Raw genomic sequence first — 13,016 nt, forward strand, 5'->3', positions numbered from 1 at the left:
TTTGTCAATTATTGTTTCTCAAGCCTTAACTGGCAAGGAATGGACTTGAGCTCAAACAAAGAAAAATGTCTTTGTCTAACTTTTACTAAAGCGCACTAACGTCTCTTATGCGGTAGCTAAAGACACCTACAGTTTTCTTACCTAGCGCAACGTCACTGTATTTTCTTAGAGATGTTTCACTTCATGGTTTTAGTTTTATCTATCTTCCCATTAGAAAGAGGTGCTGTGTGTGTATTGTGTGTGGATTGTGTGTACTCACAGTGATTTATGAAGCGCAGTTAAATGTTCGAGAGCACCCGCACAATTTAAGGTAGAAAAATAGCCGCATCGAGTGCGGTTACGCGCACTGTCGAGTCGGTGTTCTCTTTAGGGACTTCAGTTTTCTTACGGAGGGCGTGCATCACCTTTTCTTTTTTATAAGAATAATATACTTGGTAACGTTATCACCATTCGCAAAGCGTTAACAAGTATTTGCTCTTTTCTGCATTGCGCTTTGTAGTGCCATGTCTGCAGAAATCGATTGGTACTTGAAAGCGGCATTGTTTTGTGGTATAATGACTCGTGAGTGTGTCTTTAGCGAATGTTCCTGAAAGTGACCTTACAAAGGCGAGCCATATTGGCTGCATACTGCAGCCCGTCTGTGTTAGCCTTGGTCATGTCGCGTACCGCGTATTGTACTAGTGAGTCCCGAACATTTATGCGCAATAAATATCTGTGACTGGCTTGATACCTACAGGTTGTATCTGTGTCATACTTTGAACACGGCACCGTTTTACTTACATGTTGTCCAGCTTGCTTGTAAGCTTGACGCTTGGACGCTTTTCATCCTTGAAGAGTTCCTCGAAGTCAGCCACGATGTTATGTTGCGTTGCGAAGCACAGCGGACTGCCAAAGCGGTATAGTGTCACAGTGTCTCTCTAGAATGTCGAACAAAATACGTTTTTGAAGCTTCGCTTCAGTAGCTTCACTGATTCATTATATGTAGAATGAAGGAGTTGCACCTCTCCTTCGGAGGTGCCCTTAGCACAAGGAGTACTTCTGTATGGGGTGAGAACTGTTCGTAAAAATTATACGTTGTTCGTGCAGAGTGATGTACCACCTTATTAGCAACTGTGTTCAACCCAAATTGAATTTAGAGACTTTGATAGATGTGCTGGAATCCGTGACCTCACCTCCTACATCACAACTGATGAAGCCACAGTTTGCCTCTAAAAAGACGCACAGAAAATAAGCCTGTATTAACGAAAACGGCACCATCTCCTTCCAAAATGCTGCTTGTGTTTCGGTGGAAAATTTTTTTAACGCTCTTAGAATTTGACTTTCATTCTTGTAGACAAATGCCAGTACCTGCAAAAACACGGTATATGCATCGGCTCATGACTAGCTCGGTTTTATGCCAGCGGAAAGAAAACAGCGAAAAAGACGGAGCACAAGAGAAAAGGAACCACAAAAAACAGCGCTGACTTACAACAATTCTTTAATCGTCAACGCCACGCAATATATGATAGCGCAGTGCAAAACGATGCAAAGAAGGGACAATGATAAACAAACGATAACATGGACAAACTACCATTATCGTCATAGTAACCTATGCACATTTCGCGTACAACCGTCAGATAGATAGTCAATTTCCTTTCCTGTCAAGACATTTGAAGGCCTGCTCACGCACACGCTGCCCAGCCTAGCCATTTTTGTGCTCCGTCTTTTGCGCTGTTTTCATTCCGCCATGTCGAACCAACACGCCCAAGCATCCACTTTAGCTTTTTAGCCAGCGTTGACCGCAAGCTTGCTCATTATTTTAAATGGGATCATAGCCAGCACATTTTAAAGGTTTTTAGATACGTAGACGATTATTTAGTTGTTTTTATTCAGAGTGCTTCCCTGACCCACTGGCATGATATGTTAATGCTTTTTAGACAACATGAAATGGGCTTTGTTTTATGCACGAAAATCTACTTCGGGACAGTTTACTGTTTTTAGGCCTAAGGTTGACCTTCAGCAAGAGGCATGTTTGCTGGCAGTATTCGTCATGTGCTAAGAAGTGGGTGGTGCCATTTGACTCAGCCGCCTCAAAGTTGTTAAAACGACGAGTTGCAATGCTCTGCCTGGAGTCGGCCCTAAATAAATCGTGAGTTCACGCGATGCGGCTTGCTTTTGATAAGCAGGTGCATCACCTCCAAAGGGCAGGTTTCCCTGGTAAGTTATTGACGTCAGTGGCGGAGACCCTCCTGCAGAAGTTCAAAGGCAAGGAGAAAGCAGTGACAGTTGATACGCAAAGGATGACCGCAAGACTTGCAGTGTTGCCATATATTCTCAAGGTTCCCCACAACCTAAAAAGGTGGCAGGCAGGTATGGTGTACCACTCGCCTTCTCAGCCCTAGTCAAGCTGGGTCAGCTGTGTCCCCATACCTCTGGTAACAAGACAAGACCGCAAGACTGTGGCAAGAAACACGGTACTGTATATACCGGATAGGAGACAGGAGTGGTGTACGAGATCCCCTTGACATGTGGCAAGTCTTATGTTGGACAGACTGGGTGCTGTGGTAATATACGAACGAGGGAACATGAGCTAAATTTAAACAATGAAAACGAACTCGCACATTTGCCTGCGCACTGCAAAACTTGCAAGCGTGAACCGCGATTTCATAACGTGAGGAGTCTTGGTAGGAGCACTAAAACGGCTCGTCAATCTTTGGAAGCGTTTTACATTCCGAAGTTGGGTGAAGTGTGCATTAGCGGACCATCGTTACAACTGCACTCTTCGGAGATTAGATTTCTTGTGATATATGTTTGTGGTTTTAGGCGCGTGCGTTGTATTTCAGTATATATTCTTTGTGTTGTGGCACAAAATTAGTTGGAAGTGCCACCCATGTCCTCGTCTTCTTTTGTGTGTGTCTTTCTAGAGGCAAACTATGGCTTCATTATCTCGCCAACTAGGCCAAGGACATATTTTCATTAGCACTGATAGCTGTGCGAGTCGGTGAGGATCCATATTGAGCGAAAAACTGCACGAAAAGACGAAGATAAGGAAGGAAATGACGGGTGCTGCCTGTGCTTGCCATTTCCTTCCTCGTCTACGTTTTAAATCCGAAGCATTTCTTAGCAAACCAACCGCACTTTGCAAACGAAACATCTATCTATCTATCTATCTATCTATCTATCTATCTATCTATCTATCTATCTATCTATCTATCTATCTATCTATCTATCTATCTATCTATCTATCTATCTATCTATCTATCTATCTATCTATCTATCTATCTATCTATCTATCTATCCGCCCACGCCTGGGCCCTCTCGTGGTCGTCTCCTTAAATTGGTAAGGACCACATTTGGCATAGGAGGACATCAGTGTATGACGAAGACGATTCAGAGATCATGATCTGAATAACGTGACTTGCCTGCCGCGTACGTTATGAAAGCTTTTCCACCAGACACGTGCGGCACATTCCCACATAGCCCGGTCCATGGTATAGGGGTACGCGCCACAGGAGATTCACAGTATGCGTTAACACAGGTGAACAGCTTTTGGTGTAGCGCGAAAGGAAAGAAGGACACGAGAAGGCACAAAGGAACACCACACAGCGCACAAAGGAACACCACACAGTGTGGTGTTCCTTTGTGCCTTCTCGTGTCCTTGTTTCCTTTCGCGCTACACCAAAAGCTGTTCATTTAACCAACAAGCCCACGTTGCAACCCTCATCGTTAACACAGGATCAGCCAGAATATACAGAAATCTTAACGCGAAAGCGTTTAGGATGTTGTGTAGCAGAAAATTCGGTGCCGCCATCAACGGCGTGTCGAGTGAAAAATCTGAATGGAAGGAGAGAAGAAGGATCACACTTCGAGCCGGAATCGAACCTAGATTCGATTCCGGCTCGATTCTGGTTCAATTCCACACAGTTACGGCAGCGCTTAAAAAATCGCGGAAAAAAGACCGTGCACAAGCGTCATATCGGGCAACGCCAGACGTGGTTGGTTGCAGTGTTGGCTGCCCGATTTTATTACATTGTAATAAACATTGACTAAGCAATCTGTAGTCCAGCGTTGCTTCAATACGCCAACGAATGCTACTTATCATATGCACATCACCGGACAGTAGCGTGCACCACTTCTTCGGGATAAATCTTGCATCTCTGCTTTAGCGTAAGTGCGTCCATAAGCTACCGTCTACGCGCCAGTGTAGTCGACATGCCTGACAAGCCCACGATATGCTCACAGTGACATCGAGCCACCAAGACAAAAAGCTTGGCTCAAAGCGAAAAATGTGACAAAGGCTTTTACTCACTGACCACTTCGCACGAAATTGATTCTTTCACTTGTAATCGATCGAGCGGAACATGGCATGTTTACATGTATCGGCGACCATAGCATGGATGACTTAATGTTACTCCTGGGATGAGTGCGTCGGCGCCCCCAACAAATAAGACGCCCAGAGACAATGGTTACTAGGGAGCCATTGTCTTATTCGCTGACGCTGTCAACTTTTTCTTTATGTCGTGGCTCTGACGTACCGAGTTCATTTTCTTTCAGGAGATCGGGAAAAAATGCAGCGGAACATGACACAAAGACGAGAAGGGAGGACACAACACGTGCGCTGGTGTTGTGTCCTCCCTTCTCGCCCTTTTGTCATTTCGCGCTGAATTTTTCCTAATGTCTTACCAACAAGGCCGAATTTCTCCCCTTCTTTCAAGAGCTTCGCTACCGAATATCAGATCAGTCTGCTGAGCTCTGGGTGGACCACCACGTGTCACTGTGCACAGCTGGGGCAGCAGAATTTATTCTGGCTGCATTGACAATATGATCGACAAATCCAGTCGTCTTTGTGCAGCCGCTACGGACCCTAATATGGTAGGCTTTCAACATTAAAGACAAAACTTTTAGCCTGCTGCTCGCCAAGAGGTGAATCAATTTGCTCTATTATGCGCCACACTATATCACATCGCTCGCATATTAGTTTTTCATTGTGTAATATTGCAATCTGTGGTAGGCGCCGGCATTGCCTATCGTTCGGCTTGTGCGTTATTAACGCGAAAGCCTTAGATGTCTCATCAAACGCGAAGTTTGACTGACCGGCGTCCCACGAAAGCGGCGTCAACACGAGGGATGCAAAAAATAATCATTCACGTTATGACTCGCAATATGACCGCATCATCAAGTCACAGATCAACAAAATTTGTGACGTCACATAACCTGTCGTCACCTGTGCCGTAATCGCATGACATCATTACTTGCTGAAAGGTGCGCGGATCCCGAAGGCAGTGCAAAACAAGGTGCGATGCAGAAAGCTTGCAAGCCTCCGATCCTGGAGGCATTGCAAAACCACGTTAGTTGCAGAAAGCTTTCGGAGGGGGGCGCGGGGCGGGCTTTCAATACATCGACTAAGAAGAAAAAGAAGATGGCTTTCGCTTTCGAGTCGGCTGAGGCGAATGCATAAGGGACCCTGGGATGATGATGAACGAATCTTACTTATTTGGCAGAAAGATCCCCCTCCACATTTCAGAGGAGGGGGGACCCAACCTAGACGTCGGCCATATTCCTATGAGCCCTGGCGGTGTCTTCGGCCTGCCGTATTAAGCGCGCTTGTATTTGTAAATCCGAGCTGAGGAGCGTGGCCTTCTACCCACGCCCCTTAGGGAATTCGCCCCACATGGGGGCCTTCGGACACGCCCACAGCATGCTGCTCAAATCCACCCTGTTACTGCAAAATTTACACTTGTCCATATAAAGTTCCGGTGCGCAGTGGTTCATCGTTACCGGACTAGGAACGTTTGTGTCTGAAGTAGGCGCCACGCCACCGCCTGTTTTTTTGGGAGTTCCTTTTTTATTGATCAAATGACCCAGCAGCTCTCCCTGACGCCTTATCGTTGGAGTATGTACTGATATTTGTTTTTTGCTGCAATCAACTGAATAGCTTCGGTGACCGTGATGGTCTAATAAGGTTGCCGGCCGCCCCTACTAGGGTTTTTTTCTGCTCGACTGCAGGCCAAAATACTTTAACTGTAGACGTACAGGGCGATGACACGACAAGAAAGAAGATACATAGAGCAGTGGGTCTTCTTTCTTTCTGTGTTAGGTGGGCTCGCGCTGTAAGTCTACTGTTTTGGAATTCCAACAAGCCCAAGTCTCTACCCTTGTAGAAATACTTTGCAGCCAAATCTTAATCAGTCGAGCCAGCGCCTCCTCTATCTTTCTGTGCCTGAGCGAAGGAGAGGAGCGCCATGAGAACTGCCAGTCGGCGTTAGTGCGGCTTTGAGCCGCTAGGCGCCGCCCCCGTAGTAGACCCAGAGTCGCGTCGTCGCTCGCGGAAACAAATGCCATGGCCGCATTCGAAGGTGGTATATGGTTCAGCTTTCGGCTGTATTCGCGTTGTTTAAAGTATAATGAAAAAAATGTTAACGGGAATCACGACGCACTTGTTCTGGACAGCGAGACCATTTCAAATGCATGTGTCGTTCGCGGCTATTTGATCGAGACGCTCGCGCGTCGTCTCCTAGGCCGATACCGGAGAGCGCATGCAAGGGATGCGCGGAAGATTGTTTTGTCACCGTTACGTTCGATTGACTGAGAGTCGGTTTTCGACTGTCTGAAAGTCTATTTTAAAAGCAGCATTTGTCAAGAGCTAATACTGAAAGCTGGGGCGCTTAAAGTTCCCCGGTGCGTGCTACCGTCTGCTGGTGTAGCACACTATACGAAAGCCTGGAGTGCATGCGCTGGATAGCACGAAATGTTACCTGACTGCTTCCAGAGATATACGTGGTCACCCGTTCCCTTCGTAAAGCTTTTGAGAATTGCATTTGTTGCCACCGAGAGAACGCAACAGCTCGTGCCAGAAAATGAGGAAGTATGACAAGTGATTCCACCATTTCAGAGTTTAAAGCAGTCAACTCGCGGTGGTACGAAACACAAACAAAAACAGCTGCATATGTAGCGCGCTTACTCCAACATTGGCCGATGTGCGTGAACACACGCTGTTGTTCAAGTCTAAACTCGTAGTACCGACTCTCAAGTTGAGCCAATGTGATAGGCCTGAAAAATGCGGCCTGTTGTCTGTTGTTTGAGCTCGTCCTTGTATTTGTCGACGGATTGTTGTAGCTTGAGTATCTGGCTCCTCAGTTATCTTTCTTTGCTCCTGCATTCGGCCTTTTCGGTAGTGAGCAAATTAGAGGCCGAATGGCTGTCGGACATGACGCTTTTGTCGCATGAGGCATCCTGCTCAGCCTTGTGCACGCATTCATTGTGACACTGTACATGATGATTGTCGGTTGTTTCGCTGGTAGCGCATGTGGTGTCCATGGGCTCCGATTCTTCGGCTTCGGGACCTAATCTCAGCGCTACACGTGGCAGCGATGGCGAGGCATCGTTGCTACTGGTACATGCATTCGTTCCCTCTTCTTACGCAGCACAGTCACGTTTCGTGATACCTTGGGCTGCAAACGTGAAGGGTAGTCTGCAAAGACTGACGCTCCTGCGTCCTTCTTAAGCCGCCGCTTCTTATTTTCTATCATATATTTAAGTCGCAAATGACGGCTACATATTTTAGTGTAGTTTGAAGATGTATTAGGAGACCAATTATTCCGCGTAATTACTGCAAGCCACCTGTGCCGAACACCAGCGGCCGCTGGAATTTCATGGAGGGACAGCCAGACAATGTATTAAGGCGAAAGCCTTAGATGCCTCATCAAACGCGGAAATTGACCGTCCGCGGTGTCAACACGAGTGATGCAAGAAAAATCATCAATACGTGATGACGTCATCATATGACGTCACAGATAATAAAATTCCGTGACATCATCGTGACGTCACGTAAAGTGACGTCGTCGTATTATCTCTTCATTTGGTCAAAATGGGCCGATCACGGAGGCAGTGCACACGCAGCTCAGGTACAGAAAACTTTGCAGCACCTACGATTTTTGAGGCTCTAAGAAAACCAAATTATATGCAGAAATATCTCAGAGGGAGGCTCGGGATTTTCAATACATTGACTGGGAAGAAAAAGTCATAATAGTGGGATGAAAAGTCATTGACTGGGAAGAAAAAGTCATAATAAGTGAATTCATAACGATCCTGTGAGGTTTTTTTTCTTTATCAATAAAGGGAAATAGAAAACGACAATCGTGATTTCTTTCCGTTCCATTTGCAGAGTGGAACACAACAATATGACATACTAAGGCATGCGAATGACGTGGTTGAAATAACCTGAAATAGAAAATAAAATGCGAATGATATCGAACTAGAATGCAAGTATTGAACTGGCAGCACGGCCTGAGAGACTGCCGGAGGAATACGCATAGTGGCGATAAAAACAAACGCGGACATGTGGCATCTATATTTCTTGCTGTTTCACATTTATTTTCAAGTACAATTGTAGCCATGATGATTGATGAAAAGACGGAGTCATCCCTGATACAATCAAAGACGATCTAGCATATTTTTATTGCCACCACGGTCAGAGCGTGATGAAAACCGCGCGCCAGTATGTTCGCGTTTCTTTCCATCCCACTGTACCCGTGAAAGCCTGCGAGGAGCACGAATGCAATGAAACTCGGATGCAAACACGAATTTGTGAGCTTCGTACACTCGGGCAGTGGTGGCGGCGGCGGATACACAGGAGCAGCATCTGAGAAATTTTGCTCACTTTTGCAGTGCCAACTGGTAATCGAAGCTCGGAACTACGACGCGCCGTCGAAGTGGCGGCCCCCCACCCCTCCCAGGTTTCTACCGTGGAATCCACTGACGCAAGGGTCCCGGACAAGGAAATACGACGACACTGCAGAAAAACATATTCAAGCGTCAACGCACCACGTGACCTGCTGCTACCCCATCTAATCAGCTATAAACGCCTACTGCACACCGGTGATCACACTCGGGCAGTGGTGGCGGCAGCGGATACACAGGAGCAGCATCTGAGAAATCTTGCTCACTTTTGCAGATTAGTTTGCTGTTCTGCAAATTTTTAAAGACGATAGTCTTTCTTGGGGAACTTAAACGCAGAAATTTTGGTCTTTCTGTCTGTCTGTCTTTCTGTTTGTCGGCACGTCCCTCGATTCAGCCACTCGGCCAAAGTTGAACCACTTGCCCAAGGGCCAGCCGTCTTGAACTGGTACGGCTGTTCATACTTGTGAACGTTGTCGATCAAAAAGTAAATATCATGCATATCTGAGGTGCAACATCACTAGGTAAGTACTAGGTGGCGTGTTCCTTTAATAGAAAATGCATACATACGTAATTTTAAGGACCCTAGTTTCTTAAGCTGCGCTGAAAATGCAAAAGAATGGAAGCTTGAGCGAGTTGGTATGCGTTCATCTTTGTTGAAACAGCGCTCACTACACGACGACGAAGTAAAAGAAGGCACAGGACAGGCGCTGCCTGTCCTGTGCCTTCTTTTACTTCGTCGTCGTCTAGTGAGCGCTGTTTCAACAAAGCTGAAAATGCGACTGCGCTGAAATTTGCCTTCCTCTGTGCCCTTCGCACGAGCTCATTGCTGTGTTTCGGTTTCGGTTCTGTATTGCACTGTACGAAAGCCATGGGTTGGTGTTGAAAAACTTTAGTTTTGAGAAGGCCAAGAAGGTGAAAAAAAATATTTAAAAAATGAAAAAGCAGCGTTGTGGGCGGCCTTCAGGCTGCCGGTTGTGGGCGCCGCTCTGGCGTTCCTGTTTTACCCAGGCGACGTGTAAATAAAAGAGTGTGTGGAGAGTACTCGTTGAGTGCGGACGTTTCTCTGCTTCAGCGCTTCGCGCCAAACCGCGTTTTCGGGCTGGCTGGCGTCCCCGCCGGTCGCGTTGGTCACCGCCGGTCTTCGCCTGCTGCTGCGCCGGGACTACCAGCACGCAACACAGCGCTCATGTTTCCCGACGTATTACCAGATGGCGTCCATATCTCACACACCGCCTCTTCTATCGTCTTTACACGACATTTGCAGCGAAGCACGCAGATACGCGGCCAATTTTTTTTTCCGCACTTGTACCCATTCCTATATTTTGCTGCTGCTCTACTGCCCGAGCAAGTGTTCCTTGTGTAACGCGTTTACCGAGAAAGTGTTGCTGAGCTTGTGTAACGCGTTTACTGAGCAAGCAGGTGCTTCTTATGCATCGCGTTTACTAGCACTCTAAAGAAACTTCCTGTGCACTATCGCTTTGTAACTATTGTAACTGTGCAGCCCGTGCTTACGCCATGAGCAACGACCCTGGCGAAACGTGTCTAGCATGTTTTGAGGAATTACAGACAGATGAAGAATGCATGAAATGTGCAGAATGTGGTCTGCGCTATCATCTCGGAAAGTGCTCAGGCGTCGGCGAGCGCACGTACAAATCCAAAGACGTTGAAGCGAGGGCGAGTATGAAGTGTCAGACACGTCGCTTAACAGCGTCTCGAAGCGCTGCCACTGTTCGACAGCAGGATGGCAATGTATCCATTGCTATGAGCAGGCAGTTGGCGGACACAAGCAGAGCGCTTGCTGCGCTTACGATGATCTAACGATGAGATAACGAGTCTTAAAGATGCAGTGAGCAACATTGAGACATCTGTGCAACACATGTCTGACACTTATGATAAGCTTATAGAAGCTTCAAATAAACATGACAAGCAAATCGAAGCCCTACAAAAGACAGGTGATGCGCTCGAGGTAGCTAATAACAAGCAAACAATTGCAGGGCTGCGCACGGAGCTGAATGCCCTAAATCAATATAGCAGAAAACAAAACATGGAAATACATGGCTTGCCTGAAACCGAACGCGAAGATTTGATGGAAAAAGTGAATCAACTGGCAAGAAGGCTCGATTTGCCGGTGCTTACAAAGAATGATGTTGATGGGCTGCATCGCATTCCCTTAAGGTCAGACAAAACCCCGGTCGTGCTCATCAGGTTTTGCAAACAGTCCACAAAAGCACTGTAGATTGCGAAGCGTAGCACTCTGAAGCAATGCATAAAGGACGTTAAGTTTTTCGAAAACTTAACTGCGCAAAACAAGAGGCTATTGTGGCTCGCAAAGACAAAAGCTGCGGAAGCACACTACCGGTTTGTCTGGAAGAAGGAAGGGAAGATATTTGCTCGAAAGGAACCAAGTACTCGCGCCATCAACATCAACAATGAAAGCGACTTAGACAAAATTATGTATGTCGTACGACGGTTTATTAACAACGTACTGACGACTTGTGCAGTCTAAGTAGCGCCGGTCCAACAGGAACGCAGTCCACGCGCACAGCAACAGACGATCGAGCGAGGCTTCTTCTTCCTCTTCACTACAATTGCCCCCGGGAGAGAAGATGAGCCATCCTGGCGTCTTAAGGCGCAGGCAGCATCAATGGGTCATAGTATGGTTTAAGTCTGCTGACATGAACCGTGTCACGACCGCGATGTCTGAGGTCGTGGGGCGGCGTCAAGGGTTCAACAATGTAGTTGACAGGGGACGTGCGGCCTTTGATGCGGTAGGGGCCATCGTAGCGCGCAAGAAACTTGTTTGAAAGCCTAGGGCTGTGAGGTGGGATCCACAACCAAACAAGAGAACCAGTCGGGAAGTCTGGCGTAAACGCGTCGTTGTCATGTCGCAGTTTTTCGCGACCTTGAGCGGCGGTTGTAAGTTTACGAGCGAGCTGCCTGCAGTCCTCTGCGTATCTCGCCGCTTCAGACACCGGCGTGCATTCGGAAGCGTCGGGTCGGTATGGAAGCAATGTGTCCATGGTGCAAGAGGGCTCCCGTCCGTACAACAAGAAAAACGGCGAAAAGCCTGTGGTAGCTTGTGAGGCAGTATTGTACGCGTAAGTGACAAATGGCAAAACAGCGTCCCTGTTACTGTGATCCGACGCGACGTACATAGTGATCATGTCACCGAGTGTGCGGTTGAACCTCTCCGTCAAGCCGTTCGTTTGCGGGTGGTAGGCTGTAGACTTACGGTGAACGATGCTGCATTCAGCCAGAAGGGCTTGTATCACGTCGGAGAGGAAGACGCGCCCTCTGTCGCTGAGCAGTTCTCGTGGTGCTCCATGTCGCAGGAAGAAATTCCGCAGAATGAATAATGCAACCTCTCGAGCGCTGGCGGCTGGGAGTGCTGCAGTCTCTGCATAGCGCGTCAGATGATCGACGCCGACAAATATCCATCTGTTACCCAAGGAACTGCAGGGAAGTGGGCCGTATAGGTCTATGCCGACGCGATCAAAGGGACGAGCAGGGCAGGGTAGCGGCTGTAACTCGCCGGAAGGGCGTTGGTGAACTTTACGCCGCTGGCACGCCGTGCAAGCGCGAATATACTGGCAGACAAAGTGATACATTCCCCGCCAGTAGAAACGTTGCCTTAGCCGAGTATACGTTTTGAGAACGCCGGCGTGACCATGGTGAGGAGCAGCATGGAAGTAAGCGCAAATGTCAGACCGCATGTGCCGTGGTATCGCGAGCAGCCATTTGCGACCATCAGGCATGTAATTTCTGCGGTAAAGGATATTGTCGCGCACAGTGAAGTGAGCGGCTTGGCGACGAAGCGTTCTAGAAGCTGTGGCCGATGGATCCTGTAGGAAGTTTAGGATAGTTGAAAGCAGGGGATCCTTTCGCTGTTCAACCGGCATATCCGTGACGTCGATGGTTGACATAGTGTCGAAGAGCGTTGATGGGGAAGCTACATCCGAAGGTATCGGCGATCGAGATAGCGCATCGGCGTCAGAGTGCTTCCTGCCCGATCTGTAAACAACGCGAACGTCATACTCTTGTAAGCGAAGCGCCCATCGGCCGAGACGACCTGAGGGATCTTTCAGCGAAGAAAGCCAGCAAAGGGCGTGGTGGTCGGTAACAACGTCGAAAGGACGACCATATATGTATGGACGGAATTTGCCGAGAGCCCAAATGATGGCCAAACACTCTTTTTCTGTCACAGAATAGTTCGCATCGGCCTTTTTCAAAGTGCGACTGGCATAGGCGACGACGTACTCGTCGTAGCCGTCTTTCCGCTGAGCTAGGACTGCACCAAGCCCGATGCCGCTAGCGTCGGTATGGATCTCCGTAGGTGCTGTGGGGTCGTAATGTCGAAG

General features: G+C 47.8%; 1 protein-coding gene across 1 annotated transcript in view; it reads right to left on the reverse strand.

Annotated features, from left to right (window-relative positions):
• Positions 1–776: 776 nt before the first annotated feature.
• LOC119403632 (solute carrier family 26 member 6) overlaps positions 777–13,016 on the reverse strand; it is a 133,146-nt gene continuing 120,906 nt past the window's right edge. Inside the window, exons 14-15 of the mRNA XM_049418378.1 lie at positions 10,602–10,628; positions 777–917 (exon numbers count right to left, since the gene is read on the reverse strand). Coding sequence (XP_049274335.1) covers positions 777–917; positions 10,602–10,628 — 168 coding nt within the window. The remainder of the gene's footprint in view (positions 918–10,601; positions 10,629–13,016) is intronic.

The sequence above is a fragment of the Rhipicephalus sanguineus genome, chromosome 8 (assembly GCF_013339695.2).
Source record: "Rhipicephalus sanguineus isolate Rsan-2018 chromosome 8, BIME_Rsan_1.4, whole genome shotgun sequence".
Lineage (NCBI taxonomy): Eukaryota > Metazoa > Arthropoda > Arachnida > Ixodida > Ixodidae > Rhipicephalus > Rhipicephalus sanguineus.